Source organism: Salvelinus sp. IW2-2015, linkage group LG4q.1:29 (genome assembly GCF_002910315.2).
Source record: "Salvelinus sp. IW2-2015 linkage group LG4q.1:29, ASM291031v2, whole genome shotgun sequence".
Classification (NCBI taxonomy): domain Eukaryota; kingdom Metazoa; phylum Chordata; class Actinopteri; order Salmoniformes; family Salmonidae; genus Salvelinus; species Salvelinus sp. IW2-2015.
This window is the reverse complement of record NC_036842.1, coordinates 51,200,016-51,217,466: the sequence shown is the minus strand read 5'-3', so window position 1 is coordinate 51,217,466 and position 17,451 is coordinate 51,200,016. Positions and strand designations below refer to the sequence as shown.

The window sequence follows — 17,451 nt, the reverse complement described above, 5'->3', positions numbered from 1 at the left end:
GACTTGCCTGGTTAAATAAAATAAAAAAGAAGCTGTGCCAATAAATAATTAAGTAAATGAACGGGCCAGTATCCCTACTTTATGTATAGGATATGTGTTTGCTATCAAATTGATTACTTCACTCGGCACTCGTAAAATGTAAACAACAGTATTTTAGGGAATATGATGAAGATTAACATTGCAGAACGTGGATGTTGTTTGAAGCGGGCCCATGCGCATTAARGTTCTTCCTGATGTTAATTTTGGAAGTAAAGGAACGGACAGCGGGGTTTCGTWCACAGCGAGCTTACTAGAAATTTCCTCTCCCCATCCCCTTTTCCAATACWCAGTACTACCAGAACGTAGTGTTGCTTATGTTTGGAGAAATTCTATACTAAAGGTGGCGAATTGAAAGTCATATCTGTGGAATATTGTTGGTGGCGTTCTCATTTCGACAACAAGCAGTCCGACGCACGCTGATGGCGGTCACTATCGAGGAGCTGTATCGTAACTATGGGATCCTTGCCGATGCTAAGCCAGAGGACCTGAGCCAGGTAAGCATCAGATGACTGGCTAGCTAATTGAAATATCTTACAGAATAGGTACCTTTTCATATCAAGTATATCAGCAGTGGAAGTTAATGTGAAAGTTACGCCAACGTATTGGCTACATAGCCCGCATTGTCTGGACATGCTAACAATTGTTAGCTTGCTAACTAGCTAAAAGAGGCCTAACTAGCTAGGTAACGTTAGCTAACGTTAATCCTGCTTCATTTCAGTTAACGTTTCCCGGCGTTTTTAGTTTAGCTTGCAAGCTAGCTCGGTCATGGAACTACGCTAGCTACAGTAGTTAGTTATGTGCGAACAACTTTAACGACGGTTTTAGGTGATAGCTAACTAAGTACTGTAGCTGGCCAATATGAGTTGATGTTGATTCCCACGCACAGCTGCTGCCGAAAAGGTACTTAAGCCATGACTGGCAACTTGTCATGTTGGTAAGATTTACAATGTAAAACTCAAAGGCTAACTGGCTCAGGAAGCAYCTGAGGGGAGGACGGCTTATAATAATTGCCGGAGCGAATGGCATGGCCTCAAACGCATGGAAACCATGTGTTTTCGATGTATTTGATACCATTCCGCTCCAGCCATTACCACGAGTTCGTCCCTCTCAATTAAAATGCCACCAACATCCAGCGCTAGTTACTATTGCTGGCAACTAGCTAACTATTATGCCATTGGCTTCAAACATTGCATGCTTGTTTGGCAGAACTCTGTTTTCTAGTCCTCTACTCAACACTTTTGACCAAATCACTGGAAGCTCTTGAAATTCATGTTGGACAGTGYTGTCATGCATTACAAACTTGTGAATGTATCAATTTGTTTCCATCTCTTCTCCAGCACAAATATGCCTATCAGGTGATCCTTGATGGGGTGAAGGGGGGTCCCAAGGAGAAGCGCTTGGCTGCACAGTTCATTCCCAAATTCTTCAGCAGTTTCCCAGAGCTGGCAGATGCTGCAATCAATGCTCAGCTTGACCTTTGTGAGGATGAAGATGTCTCGGTAAGGATTTTGTCAGTGGTACTATAATTTCCATTTGGAAAATACCATTGTGCACAATGGAGTTGACAAAATATAACATGCATATACCACTATACACACTTGAAACATAAAAAAACAAGTTAGATTTGAGAAATCAATCAATGTAGAAGTGTACTTGTATAATGCCTGGTCGGAGTAGTCACACTATTTTTCACCTGTTAGTTTTTCTTCTTCCTTCCTCCTGTAGATTCGGAGGCAGGCCATCAAAGAGCTCCCCCGTTTCGCAGCCGGGGAGAACATCGTCAGGGTAGCAGATATCCTCACCCAGCTTCTCCAGACCGGTACAGTACTCTTGAGCTAACCCACCTAGACTACTACTTCTTGTACGTTTCCCGGGAAATACGCTGCGTTCCGTATTGCTGCCTTTCTCAGGTTGGCGTTCAAATGACACATTCCATTATCTAATAGTCTCACACCCGTAGATGCAGGCCGATGGAATGGAGAAACCACAACTTCCTTGMTATTTCACTCTGCCTGTCATTTGAACCCAAAACTGTTACAAGCGAACATTTGGTTACACCCAACTTGGCCAGCTCACAGAAAAATGTCCTCCTARCCTCAGCAATATAACAGGACATGCTTCACAGTCTCTACTAGAGGTCGACCGATTGCGATTTTTCAACGCCGATACCGATTATTGGAGGACACAAAATTGCCGATACTGATTAATTGACCGAATATTTTTTGTTGTTGTAATAAGGACAATTACAACAATACTGAATGAACACTTATTTTAACATAATATAATACATCAAAATCAATTTAGCCTCAAATAAATAATGAAACATGTTCAATTTGGTTTAAATAATGCAAAAACAAAGTGTTGGAGAAGAAAGTAAAAGTGCAATATGTGCCATGTAAAAAAAAAATTTGAAAAAAAAGCTAGCGTTTTAATTTTAAGTTCCTTGCTCAGAACATGAGAACATATGAAAGCTGGTGGTTCCTTTTAACGTGAGTCTTCAATATTCCCAGGTAAGAAGTTGTAGTTATTATAGGAATTATAYGACTATTTCTCTCTATACCATTTGTATTTCATTAACCTTTGACGATTGGATGTTCTTATAGGCACTTTAGTATTGCCAGTGTWACAGTATAGCTTCCGTCCCTCTCCTCGCTCCTAACTGGGCTCGAACCAGGAACACATCGACAACAGCCACCCTCGAAGCAGCGTTACCCATGCAGAGCAAGGGGAACAACTACTCCAAGTCTCAGAGCGAGTGACGTTTGAAACGCTATTAGCGCGCACCCCGCTAACTAGCTAGACATTTCACATRGGTTACACCAGCCTAATCTCGGGAGTTGATAGGCTTGAAGTCATAAACAGCTCAATGCTTGAAGCATTGCGGAGAGCTGCTGGCAAAACGCACAAAAGTGCTGTTTGAATGAATGCTTACGAGCCTGCCGGTGCCTACCATCGCTCAGTCAGACTGCTCTATCAAATCATAGACTTAATTATAACATAATAACACACAGAAATACGAGCCTTAGGTCATTAATATGGTCAAATCCGGAAACTATCATCTCGAAAACAAAACGTTTATTCTTTCAGTGAAATACGGAAACGTTCCGTATTTTATCTAACGGGTGGCATCCATAAGTCTAAATATTCCTATCCATAAGTCTAAATATTCCTGTTACATTGCACAACCTTCAATGTTGTGTCATAATTACGTAAAATTCTGGCAAATTAGTTCGCAACGAGCCATGCGGCCCAAGCTGTTGCATATACCCTGACTCTGCGTGCAATGAACGCAAGAGAAGTGACACAATTTCACCTGGATTTCTTTTAGCTAAATATGCAGGTTTAAAAAATATATACTTCTGTGTATTGATTTTAATAAAGGCATTGATGTTTATGGTTAGGTACACGTTGGAGCAACAACAGTCCTTTTTCGGAAATGCGCAGCGCATCGATTATATGCAACCCAGGACACGCTAGATAAACTAGTAATATGATCAACCGTGTGTAGTTAACTAGTGATTATGATTGATTGATTAATTGTTTTTTAGAAGATAAGTTTAATGCTAGCTAGCAGCTTACCTTGGCTTCTTACTGCATTCGCATAACAGGCAAGCTCCTCGTGGAGTGCAATGTAAAGCAGGTGGTTAGAGCATTGGACTAGTTAACTGTAAGGTTGCAAGATTGAATCACCGAGCTGACGAGGTAATAATRTGTCGTTCTGCCCCTGAACAAGGCAGTTAACCCACCGTTCCTTGGCCGTCATTGAAAATAAGAATGTGTTCTTAACTGACTTGCCTAGTTAAATAAAGGTGTAAAAAAYGMGGGGGMGTCCAAAAATACCGTTTTACSATTGTTATGAAAACTTGAAATCGGCCCTAATTAATCGGCCATTCTGATTAATCGGTCGACCTCTAGTCTCTACCAATAACACACTTCCCAATCCACAATAGCCCAACCTCAGCCTTCACAACAGAACCCCGTCCCCCTGTTACTCCCCAATACCTACTGACCTTCCTCACAGACTTCTGGATAGAGAGAAACTGCCTCCCCCTCTCCTCTCTCTCCCACTCACGTTGCCACTCCTGGGTCAACCCCTCTGCTATGATGCTCCTACATTCCATCCCCCTAATGGGACATTATGTATGTTATGGTGGGAGTGGACATTATGTATGCTATGGTGTAGTTTGTGTCAATGGAAGATATGTACTCTCTGTGACAGTGATGGACCAATTGTTATACTCTCTTCTACGTTGGTGCTTACAGATGATTCGGCCGAATTCAGTCAAGTGAACGCAGCGCTGGTCTCGATCTTCAAGATGGACGCAAAGGGTAAGCGTCTCTTTTCTCTCGTGCTTGAATTGGCTTTCAATTGTGAGAAGACGGACAACTTCACGGGTGAACAGGCAGGATAATGTGGCTGATTTTCATGTATTCATGCAAGACTCGCRGAAGAGAGAACTGTTTCTCAGATGTTTTCATACCTGCTGCTGGCTTTATTCCACGTGATCTGTTGTGTAGAACCTCGCATAACGCTTTAAGAGATTTGGCAGGCCTCAATCCCAAAAGAAGGGGGGAAATGGGCATTGGATTGGAGTTAGAAGATGTAGTTTGTTGACGTGAGCATAACATYCTTCTATTCCCCCTTTGGCTCAAGATCCCCCTCCCAAGGCACAAGTTCTGTATAGCCTCTAAGTACATTGTCTAGCCAACCTGTATCTCCGCTTTGCCTCAGCTACCCTGCGAGGCCTCTTCTCTCAGATCCTGCAGGGGGAGGACATAGTGAGGGAGAGGGCCATCAAGTTCCTCTCCATCAAGCTGAAGACACTGCCTGAGGACACCATGACCAAGGAGGTGGAGGACTATGTGTTCACAGAGACAAAGAAGGTCTGTTCCATATCTCTGCTTTGGTACAGCTATCAAAGTGAATCACCTGGAGTGATACACTCCATGCTGGGGGCTGGTTAGTAGAGCAATTTGTGAAAGGYCTGAAATAGGATGAAGTAGATGTGTTTTTATTACTATTGTTGGCAAACTGAATAGAAGATCTCCGTAGGAAGGATCTGTAATATAGTTGTGTGTTGGATGTATTTGTAACTGGTCTGCCTAACATTGARTCCTTGATCATGTTCATTAGGGCACAACGTAGCAAATGTCTTGCAAGCGAGACTTACTTTCTGATTGGATGATTCCATGTAGTCCCTCCCCGTTTTAGTCGTTTTTAGTCGTTTTTGCTTTGTGCCCACTGAACTTCTCAGCCCTCTGTCCTACGTTGACCTCTGAACCCTTCCCCCTCCAACCCCAGGTGCTGGAGGATGTGACAGGGGAGGAGTTTGTGCTGCTGATGCGCATCCTGATGGCGCTGAAGGGCCTGCAGACGGTGAACGGGKGGCAGCAGCTGGTGGAGCTGGTGGTGGAGCAGGCCTTCCTGGAGCAGGCGCTGAACCCCGCCGACCCCGACACTGTGGACCGTTTGCTGCAGTGCACGCGCCAGGCACTGCCCCTCTTCTCGGTGAGTGATGCATACACACATTATATCACACAAGCCAGGCCCTGCCCGTCTTTTCTCTGTGTGTTATAACACACACACACACACACAGGCCAAGTCATAATAATATACTTCACTTCGGGACTTAGTGAGTGCAAACAATTTTGTGTGCCCCCTGTAGGACTTGAACCCATGACCTTGGCATTGCTAGCTCCACACTTTTACCAACTGAGGAAACTGCAATCTCACACTCACAACACACGCACGGTATCACCAAACACACGTACTGTCAATTTTTTGCAAATGGCTAATTACTCTTGTAATAAGAACCCTGCGTTTGTTTGTGCCATTACGTCCCATTGTTACTTCTTTCCTATTTCTGCATGTTTGTTGGTCAAGGTTCTGAACTGATTTGACCAACCACATCAAGTAGATAACCCCCCTCCACCCCTTAGAACTTGTTTTCTTCTGAGACGTAAACTTTTTTACCCTTCCAGAAAAATGTCCATTCTTCCCGCTTTGTGACCTACTTCTGTGACCATGTCCTGCCCAACCTCAGCACCCTGACCAGTCCCGTGGCAGAGCTGGACATTCAGCAGGAGGTCAGTTACCYCCCTCCCCTGTACCAACCATACAGAGTTCAGGCAACCAGTCCTCCATGTTGGCGCCAACATGCCAGGATAATAGCATTGTCATTGACATGTGGTGTGTGTGCAGGTGCTAAAGCTGCTTGCTGAGATGAGTCTGTTCTGTGGGGACATGGAAAAGGTGGAGGCCAACCTCCTCATGCTGTTTGAGAAGCTGCTGGTAAGTAACAGCCTAGCTCAGCCTTCTAATGAACTTCAGTGTGCTTTCACCATACTGTGTACCCCTCTAGTACCTTCAGATGTCASTATCGAGGGATAGTGGTTAGGAGTTGACCAGGACATGTTCATTTGGTTTTAGACTGGTWAAAGGCTAATGGCCAAYACGGACCGTGCCAACGAGCGGCCGTCCTATCGCATCTTACGACAGAACATTGAGCGTCATTTTCTTTTTTGTTTTATTGAAGATCCTCCATGTTGAATCGCCACTGTTTGTCAACATCCATGAGGTGCTCTGGTGTGCCCGGCCAATGTTCGCTGCGGTCCGTGTTGTCCTGGCTGGTAAACGACGAACTGATCAACCCCTTCCTCCCTTTGTCTAGGAGTTCATGCCACTTCCCCCAGAGGCGGAAGGCGAGAACGGCGAGAACACGATGAGCGAGGAACCCAAGCTGCAGTTCAGCTACGTGGAGTGTCTACTCTTCAGCTTCCACCAGCTGGGCAAGAAGCTGCCCGACTTCCTCATCGACAAGATCAATGCAGAGCGCCTCAAAGACTTCAAGATCAGGTAGAGGGAGGCTACAGATCATCAGTGTTTATCGCGCTGTCTGTGTGGGTGAATCTGCAACATATTTACAGCCATTTCTGACGTAAAAGTTATTTTACCGAAATCCCTAATTTGTTTAGGAAAAACATTCCCTATTCCCTCAACCCTTGCTCTCTTTACGTGATGAATGTATGCATCGCATGCGCATGACCTATTTGCACGGGACTACTCCAGAATGACGATTTGGACAGGATTATTTTTTCCCCCAAACTGCCCCCTGTAATTATTTTTGCCCCCAATAAATTGACTTATGACTAAAGCCTGGAGGTTTTTATTTTAGSCGTGACGATAGTATATCAACATGTCTGTGTGGTAGGGTCACACTGATAACTCGAGCTTGGTTCCCAAGTTTCTAAACCTTTCTTTCCTATAGTGTCGCCGTAATGTTTGAGTTGAGGAAGTGTGATCATAAACGTTTGGATATTTTAGCGATCCGCAGTATGTCCTAAATACCCCCCCCAGCTTTCAGATGTGAGCTGAACAGTGCAATTGCACTTGAGATGCATTTTAACGCTATGGATGACAGTTATCATTTCCAAACGTTTGGGTCAGTTGTATGCTGCTTTGCAATCTATTAACAGCAAGGGTTGCATTAAATAGGGTCAATTAAAAAAAATAATCAATAATACCTTCGAGGCTGTTCTAACAAAAGTGTAAAGTCTTTAAGCAAATATGAAAAACAYTTGTTTAGTTGACATGTTGCGCGAGGCTTGGTGCTCACGGAATCAGTAGGCTATACAAACACGCAAACAGGCAACATATGCAGGATCTGTCTTCTTTCTGTAGACATATCGATGATCTACGAAGCCAGGCCCGTTTAACAGTTAGGCTATTGATTATAGACCTAGTTACGTTGGGTTCCTCTCCTCACTTGTCTTAGACAAGGCAAGGGCTGTTTTCTCACCTCATTCTGCTGCTTCCTCCGTGGCATTGTGCTCAACACCAATATGCTGGTTTAACCTTTCTGTTATGCACGTAGCAACATGGTCTGGGAAACGGTGGCAATTCAGCAGCACACTGATGCGATTCAGAACCGCGGACAGCGACCGCTATCCAACGAGGGAGAAGGCGCATTTGTTAAATATCATTTTGATTAGTGTTGCACCATAACTATATACAATTTTTAATAGGACATGTCTTAGCCTCCACAGTGGATCTGTCCACTCAGACAGGCGTAAATCAGACAGGTGTCTTATACACCATGCGATTAAATGTATTTATAGATTATATTTTTTTTGTTGCTACTGCTCGACTGAAGAAATCTCGGTCGACCAACAGCCTGTCGACTAAATGGGGTCAGCCCTACTTAAAAGTGAGACTTTGTCCTTGAGTTTCTTGGCAATTTAACTTTTTGTTCACAAGCTGCTGTTTTTCAACATTAGCTTGATTCTGCTGCTTCAACTGGTGGCGAATAGACGCCCTAGCCTATTCAGATCCCAAATCTRAGCCCCGTTACCACGGTAACCTCCCGCCCTTCAAGGGCTAGCTGAACGGTTTCTCTATTTTGACCAAAACTCGGGTCACAAAAAATGAAATGAAATTGAGCAATATTCCGCATTACTTCTTACTAATACATTTCTTGTTTTAGAAACATTACAAAGCATGATCATGTGTTTTATTTTTAATGTAATTGTGGGGGTAAAATATTTTGGCTGGTAATTGTATGTAATCTACCTGCCACAGTGTCTGGTGGACCAAAAAGTAAATTTTAGGCCCTGGTCTCCACTGTAGAGTCTGGATGCCAGTAATGTTAGTCATCTTGTTTCTTCAGTCACTTTAACCCTACTTTGTCTTCTCTCCCACCTTCAGGTTACAGTACTTTGCCAGAGGGTTGCAGGTATACATTCGCCAGCTGCGAGTAGCCCTTCAAGGCAAGACGGGAGATGCACTGAAGACCGACGAGGTATGTATCGTCTCACCGGCTGTTTTGGCTCTGAGCGAGAACTTGCTTTGTTTCCTCTTGACGGTATCGCACAAGCCGCAAAGAATCGCGCGGATTTAATCAGGTCTCTGTAGACCTTGTTAACCGTGCGTTCCTTCCGTTCTAGTGCAATAGTTTTGTTGTCGTCCCTCTTAGAACAAGATCAAAGTGGTGGCTCTGAAGATCACTAACAACATCAACGTTCTGATCAAGGTGAGACGTTCATATTCAATGTGTTACAACACTGGGTTCCGACCCCTGAGAGACACTGGGTTCCGACCCCTGAGAGACACTGGGTTCCGACCCCTGAGAGACACTGGGTTCCGACCCCTGAGAGACACTGGGTTCCGACCCCTGAGAGACACTGGGTTCCGACCCCTGAGAGACACTGGGTCCCGGCCCTACGTAGCTAGTTGCGTCTCTTACGTTATCCTTACTGTTCCCCTTTCTCTGCAGGATCTCTTCCACAACCCACCGTCGTACAAGAGCACGGTCACTCTGTCCTGGAGGCCTGTCCAGAAGGCTGAGGCTGTAACGTAAGCCTCTCATGTTGTCACGGGTTACCTGGTGACCGAGAATACCTGGTTTCTGATGGAGTGTTATTAACCTTACACTCTAAAATCCAGAATGTTCAGACCTCGAAAGTAGTCGATGAGTTTACATCCCAGGCCATCTTATGTAAATCCATCTCTATGCCGCAATCTAAAAGAAAGGAAAGTTATGAGTACAATGTAGTGTCCAGATTTTGTGGATGGTGTGGGGGAAACATCTGACAAAAGTTGATGTTTGAGTACAATGTCCCTTTTAATGTTAATTTGTGGTTGAACTGACCTGGCCACATCAATGTAAGGAAACTAGCAACTTCTCAGTACAAGCACCTAGTCAGACAAGACTGCAAGCGCAACAGTAGTGTTAGCGTTATAACCCCCAACTGACCTCTATGTAACCCTGTGACCTTTGCCTTCTGTGCCCATCACAGTCTGAAGCGCCCATCCGGGGAGGAGATGGGCACAGGCAGTACCATGAAAAAGCTGCTGTCCCCCCCACTGCCCCGAAGGAACGCGCGGCAGATATACAACCCCCCCAGCGGCAAGTACAGCGCCACCATTGGCAACTTCACCAACGGTGAGGGTGGCACTTGGGTAGCATGTTAAACAGTAGAACGTTGCACYGACATTGTATCTGGGTTTTCTTGTTTGGTCTCACCTACCTTAGTCGACTGCACTTGGTGTAACTTAATCACTCTGGGTATGAGTCAYTTACTGAACTGTAAACATGTTTGGTGCCTACTGTTTCTATCCATTMTGTGTGGTGGATATTGTTCACTTCCACCTTGCATTGTGCCTAGGGTTGCAAAGGGGGGGTATATTACTGGAAACTTTCAAAGTTGACCAGTAAATGACTAGAATTTTGGTGACTCAAGTTTCTTTTAAGTTTAGTGGCCTTTTGGGCAATTCCAATGATCACAGTTGTCTAATTATCTCTGGCCCTCTGTGTGGGCTGTATCACATGGAAAACATATCAAATAAGGTGATTTTTAGAATGACAATAGAATGGCGTAGCTGTAAAACATTCTATTTTACTAAAGTGTTGCAGAGTTAATTGAAAATAATGCCGTTGTTGATGAGATGCTTTTTTTTCATTAATTAGGCAATGTTCTCTTGAACCATGTGATTTATCCACTAGAAACTCATAGACAATATGGATACAGATATAAAAATTTAAAAAATGAATGCTATATATGGTGTTAGGTTTGAAATATCAGAGTAAGAACTCGACGGACACTATGAAAGCTTAAACTAAGTTTATTCATCCCAAAGGGTTGAACAGCTGAACAGACAAAGACACATTTCCAATAGTGGCGGTGTATATATATATATCCCAAGTTGGGGTGGAATCTCCTCCTCTCTAAACACTACGTCTCTGTTGCTAGGCAGGAAATGAAGTGACGCGGGTAATAAACTGTTCCTTCTCCCTTAACGTGACCTGACCTCTTCATCACTAATCCACGGTTCTTTACCCATATGAGTGCCTGCCACGTGATCATTTTCCCTACACTCAGTACATTCCAAGCTTAATTGCACACACCATAAACCTTCCTCCTACAGATAACCATTAACTTCTGGTGTAGACACTCTATACCAGTGGTTCCCAAACTTTTTATAGTCCCGTACCACTTCAAACATTCAACCTCCTGCTGCGTACCCCCTCTGCGCTGACCCTGGTGCTACTCTCAAATGTTGTTTTTTGCCATCATTGTAAGCCTGCCACACACACACTATACGATACATTTATTAAACATAAGAATGAGTGAGTTTGTCACAACCTGGCTCGTGGAAAGTGACAAAGAGCTCTTATAGGACCAGTGCACAAATAATAATATAATCAATAATTTTGCTCTTTATTTAGCCATATTACATATAAAACTTTATTTGTTAATCAAATTGTGAATAACTCACCACAGGTTAATGAGAAGGGTGTGCTTGAAAGGATGCACATAACTCTGCAATGTTGGGTTGTATTGGAGAGAGTCTGTCATTTTCCACACACAATCTGTGCCTGGATTACATTTTCATGCTAGTGAGGGCCGAGAATCCACTCTCACATAGGTACGTGGTTGCAAAGGGCATCAGTGTTTTAACAGCGCGATTTGCAAAGGCAGGATTATCTGAGTGCAGCTCAATCCAGAAATCTGGCAGTGGCTTCTGATTTTAAATTCAATTTTCACAGAACCGCTTGTTGCAATTTCGATGAGGCTCTCTCTTGTCCAGATATCGGTAAGTGGACTGGAGGCAGGGCATGAAAGGGATAACGAATCCAGTTGTTTTTGTCATCCATTTTGGGAAAGTACCTGCGTAATTGCTCAACCAACTCACTCAGATGCTTCGCTATATCAAATTTGACATTGTCCGTAAGCTTGAGTTAATTTGCACACAAAAAATCATACAATGATGGAAAGACCTGTGTGTTGTCCTTTAATGCAGTCAGAGAAGAGCTCCAACTTCTTAATAATAGCCTCAATTTTGTCCCACACATTGAATATAGTTGCGGAGAGTCCCTGTAATCTTAGATTCAGATCATTCAGGCGAGAAGAAACATCACCCAGATAGGCCAGTCGTGTGAGAAACTCGTCATCATGCAAGTGGTCAGACGAGTGAAAATTATGGTCAGTAAAGAACTTTAAGCTCGTCTCTCAATTTAAAAAAGTGTGTCAGTACTTTGCCCCTTGATAACCAGCGCCCTTCTGTATGTTGTAAAAGCGTTACATGGTCGTTGCTCATATCATTGCATAGTGCAGAAAATACACGAGAGTTCAGGGGCCTTGCTTTAACAAAGTTAACCAATTTTCACTGTAGTGTCCAAAACGTCTTTCAAGCTGTCAGGCATTCCCTTGGCAGCAAGAGCCTCTCGGAGGATGCTGCAGTCTACCCAAGTGGAGTTGGGAGCAACTACTTGCACGTGCGTTACCACTCCACTATGTATCCCTGTCATGTCTTTTGCGCCGTCAGTACAGACACCAACACATCTCGACTACCAAAGTCCATTTGATGTTACAAAGCTGTCCAGTACTTAAAAAATATCCTTTGAAAATGTGATTTAAAAAATAAAATAAATGTAATCACATTTTTATTTGGCGTACCCCAGTTTGGGAATACCAGCTCTGGCCCATAGCACTCAATATTTCAATAGGATACCTGATAATTAATCCTATTCCAAGTTTTAGGAGTCAGAACCCAGAATCCATCAATAGATAAGTTATTCAAGTATAAATCACCCAAGTTACCGCTCTATTTGTTATTGGAGTTAGTAGAGTTCCAAAACTAGKCATTATTGCCAGAGAGATTTCAGGTTACATATCCCTCCCATTAGGTCCCTCAAGCAGACCACTCCCAGACAGTGAGGGGATTGGATGATCTGGCCTGGATTACCCCGGTGGGAGGAGTTTGCACCATGTTAAAAGGGAATGCATTTGTTTTGGAACGGAGCCAGGTGCTCCATTCAAAGGCACCGGTAAAGCGGTCTCAACAAGTGACGTGGACTAGATTGAGCACGTGTGGTAATGAGTAGGATTCACACGCAAAAGTGATTGCCTTTGATCGACTACCTTCCCAATTAAAACTAGTTTGAAAATTCAAACATGTATTTTATGCAGAAGCAGATGGTGCTGCAGTACCGGTCAAAAGTTTGGACAACCCTACTCATTTCCATGTGTTTTTATTTATTTTACTTTTTCTACAATGTTGTAGAATAATATAAAACATCAGATTTTATGAGAATTAACACCCATGAATCATGTAAGTAACCAAAAAAGCTGTTAACAACAAATCGAAATATGATTTATATATTTGAGATTCATTGCTTATATTCCGCCTTGCCTTTGATACAGCTTTCACATCCTTCGCATTCTACTAACCATTTCAATGACGGTTATTTTCCCTGGAATGCATTTCAATTAAACGAGGTTGTCCTTAGTTAAATTTGTGGAATTTCTTTCCTCAATGGTTTGAACCCAATCAGTTTGTGGTGGTATACAGAATAGCCTATTTGGTAAAAGACCAAGTCCATATTATGTCAAGAACAGCTCAAATAAGCAAGAGAAATGACAGTCCCTTACTTTAAGACATGAAGGTCAGTCAATCCGGAAATTTCAAGAACTTTGAACTGCAGTCTCAAAAACCAAGCGCTATGATGAAACTGGCTCTCATGAGGACCGCCACAGGAAAAGAAAGACCCAGAGTTACCTCTGCTGCTGAGAGGATAAGTTCATTAGAGTTACCAGACTCAAAAATTGCAGCCCCAAAAAATGCTCAGAGTTCAAGTAACAACACATCTCAACATCAACTGTTAATAGGAGACTGTGTGAATCAGGCCTTCATGGTCAAATGCTGCATAGAAACCACTACTAAAGGACAACAAAAATAAGGAATACTTGCTTGGGCCAAGAAACACGAATATGGACATTAGACCGGTGGAGATCTCTCCTTTGGTTTGAGTCCAATTTGAGATATTTAGTTCCAAACGATGTGTCTTTGTGAGACGCAGTGAAGTAAGCATGTTCCCGTGTGGAGAAGAGATGTGGAGGTGCTTGCTTGTGACACTGTCTGTGATTTATTAAGAATTCAATTCACCCTTAACCAGCATGGCTACCACAGCATTCTGCAGCGATACATCATCCCGTCTGTGTGCGGTTAGTGGACTATCATTTGTTTTTCAACAGGACAATGACCCAACACACCTCCAGGCTGTGTAAGGGCTATTTGACCAAGAAGGAGAGTGATGGAGTGCTGCATCAAATGACCTGGCCTCCATAATCACCCGACCTCAACCCAATTGAGATGGTTTGGGATGAGTTGGACTGCAGAGTGAAGGAAAAGCAGCCAACAAGTGCTTAGCATATGTGGGAACTCTTCAAGACTGTTGGAAAAGCATTGCAGGTGAAGCTGGTTGAGAAAATGCCAAGAGTGTTCAAAGCGGTCAAGGCAAAGGGTGGCTATTTGAAGAATCTCAAATATAAAATTAATTTAATTATTTATACTTTGTGGTTACTGATTCCATATGTGTTATTTAATAGTAGTGATGTCTCACTATTATTCTACAATGTAAAATGAAAACCCTTGAATGAGTATGTGTGTCCAAACTTATGACTGCTACTGTATGTTTCTGGACAATCCACCATGCTGCTTTGTTGACAATATAACCGAACTGCGCAGATTCCTGTTCGATTTGAGAAGGGCGCTCCTCCCTCATGCAGCGTTTAGACTAGGGACGCAAACAATATGATCGTACATACCAGTCGGCATAGTGGAAGAATGAGTTGATGACGGCAAAAGCAAGCCAGCGTGATGGTGTGCGTCGCTATAGTGATTTCAGTAAACAAAACCATGAAAATCAACATCCGGTTGAAAACAATGCTAATGAAGACGTCGAAATATTTGAACTCTGGCGGGCGAGTCCTGTCTACCTTGGCAGCTGACGGCATTCACCGCCAGCATCAACCGCATTTACCGTCGTGCTCTCATTGAAAACAATGACATCTGGTTTGCCTTCTACCTCGTACCATGTAAACGCAGTGTCACCCCTTTTGCCCGTTCATGTCACGGCCCATAGACGGTGCACCGCACCTCAGGTTAATAGAACTCCCTCAGTCCAAACAAAATTCTTGCTTGAGAAATAGTTTTGTTTTAAGTKATTTTTCTTTCTTTTTGACCAGTTGAGTGGAGAACTATTACAGTAAGGTATTTCATTGTTACCCAGAAATGATTTGATATTGAGAAATGCCTGCGCTGGGCCTTTTAGCTTTAATACATTATGAGTCTGGGCAGTAGTTTTTTTTTTCCCCCTGGCCATGTAACCCAATTTATTTCTTACTTTTTACAGGCTGTTTGAGATATACCACATTGCCATCGTGTTTTCTCCCCTCAAACATGCTAAATTACTCAAACTAGGGCCCAGTCTTTCCTGGCCAGGTCAAGCAGTGCGGAAAAACTCATGGCCCTAATGATGAGTCCTTATACTGACCTCCTGTCTGTTGTCCCTCTGTTGTGATTCCAGAGCAGCGCGGAGGCTTCAGGGGAGGCCGGGGACGAGGCTTCGGAGGCAGGGGAGGCAGGAGCCGAGGCCGAATCTACTGAGTCCACCATCTCACACACACTGAATTGCAGCACATCAGAATCCCTGCCGTAGCTGAGGTGGTCTCCACGACCACTGCTCCTCAACCTGTGTCCAATTGTTCTTTTTTTTCTCTGGCTCCAAACGCCTGTGGTAAAGGAAGTTGTTTTTTTGTTTCCTGTTTTTTTTCCTTCAAAGTAAATCTACTTCAAGAAGACCGGGCTTCAGACTTTTCTACCTGGTGTTTCTACCCCGACACTGTTCCCCCGGCGAAGCGGTTGTTCAAGTAGATCAGCGTGTTTTTTTAATTATTGTGAATGTATTTTTGTGGAACCAGAGACTGCCAAGTTGTACCTGATTTGATATTTTAGTCAGATGTTGGATAATCTTTCTTTGTTTTACACAATGGTGACGAATGCATTCTTTCTACCTTTTTTTGTTTATTTAATCCTTACATTTGGATTGGCCTACTCTCTTCCCTACTTTGTATTGATCGATAATGAAGTTTTCATCAGAATTTTATCATAAACTTGTATTGAAGTCTCAAACACCTTGACCCTTTTGTTTGTGTAACACCTTGTTAAAATAAGACCGTTACATTGGTTTTCGATGTATTCTGACTTTCTTGTTAGTAAAACTAGATTATTTCCTCCACAAAATAGGTTGTGTGATGCCCATTAGTACAGATTGTTATTAATTGCATGTAGGTTGTCATTCAAACCAGACATGGCAGATTGAGGACATCGGGGGCCATACTTGTCCCCATGAACATAAGCAACCATTTTAAAGTTTCTCTGGCTCAATGCGTTTTAGCCAATTAAAATCGCAGGTTTACTTGGACTTCCAATATTTGTTCATACCTCAGTCCAACTGCACGTTCACTATCKCATGTATTTGACTGACTGGTCAAATTGCTCTCTGTAAAGTGCCTAGTAAACGTGATTGTGGCAATCACACATGTTTTTCCCTCCCAGTTGAAATGTGGATATACGTATATTGTGTTAGTGTGTGGGAAACGGGACGTAGCCTACAGATGACAGAAGATTAATAATACAGTTAAGGAGCGACCTCTTTCAGCCTTGGTACACAAACACACTGCAATTGCCTAATCATATTGCATATGCTATATTACATGGACGTGTACACCTAAATGTAGGACTACAATGCTTTATATGCAATTTTATAATCACCTGCTTTGTCACATGCGTTATGCCTCGAGGATGAGCGTCACAAAGTGCACGGTAGTAGTATAGGTTGCACTCCCATCATCCTACTGATGGCAGTATTGCAGTTATTAGAGGTTTATCGCAAATCGAATCGACAGTCTAAATGTTGGAAAACACTTGGCTGTATTCGTATCGGATGGTGAATTACTTCGTTGACAAAGTAATCTAACTCTGATCCTTTTCTGTAGGTTACTATAGGAACTCCAATCAACAATATAACCATTCATTCACATCAGATAGTGTCCGCATTGTTATAACCTGCTAATGCATATGGGACTGTATCGGATGGTGAATTACTTCTTATGGTACACTTCAATTCATGATGAACCCAATTGACCACCTTAATTCCATATGTAGCCTCGGCTTCRAGGCCGGGGAGGCGAAAGCATGGTGGAGCKTACCCATAGGGTGATTWCYCCCTCTCCTGGCGAGGAGACTAGGCTATCATTAGTAGCCTAAGCTATGTGGTTTCATCCACTTCGTCACYTGCGTTTTGAATCTAGCAGTGATCGTTTTTTTTRCTCAAGAAAAAAAGCTTGACTAGAGAGGGAGGCTAAAAAACATGGTTGCAGTGTCAACCACTTCAATTTTTTATTTAACTAGGCAAGTCAGTTAAGAACAAATTCTTATTTACAATGACGGCCTAGCAACAGTGGGTTAACTGCCTTTTTCAGGGGCAGGTCTAGCGATCTTGCAGTTACTGACCCAACGCTCTAACCACTAGGCTACCTGCTTCCCCACTGCTTTAGCAGTGTGCGCCA

The 17,451-nt window shown here is 43.2% G+C and overlaps 1 protein-coding gene across 1 annotated transcript; it reads left to right on the top strand.

Moving 5' to 3' along the window:
- Positions 1 to 230: 230 nt before the first annotated feature.
- Positions 231 to 16,012, top strand: LOC111962108 (apoptosis inhibitor 5). The gene is made up of 14 exons (XM_023984939.2): positions 231 to 533; positions 1,377 to 1,538; positions 1,765 to 1,858; positions 4,303 to 4,368; positions 4,772 to 4,923; positions 5,342 to 5,548; positions 6,022 to 6,126; positions 6,242 to 6,331; positions 6,711 to 6,895; positions 8,744 to 8,837; positions 9,012 to 9,068; positions 9,312 to 9,391; positions 9,835 to 9,980; positions 15,408 to 16,012. The coding sequence occupies exons 1-14, from the start codon at positions 459 to 461 to the stop codon at positions 15,485 to 15,487; spliced, it is 1,593 nt and encodes a 530-aa protein (XP_023840707.1). The 5' UTR covers positions 231 to 458; the 3' UTR covers positions 15,488 to 16,012.
- The last annotated feature ends 1,439 nt before the right edge of the window (positions 16,013 to 17,451 follow it).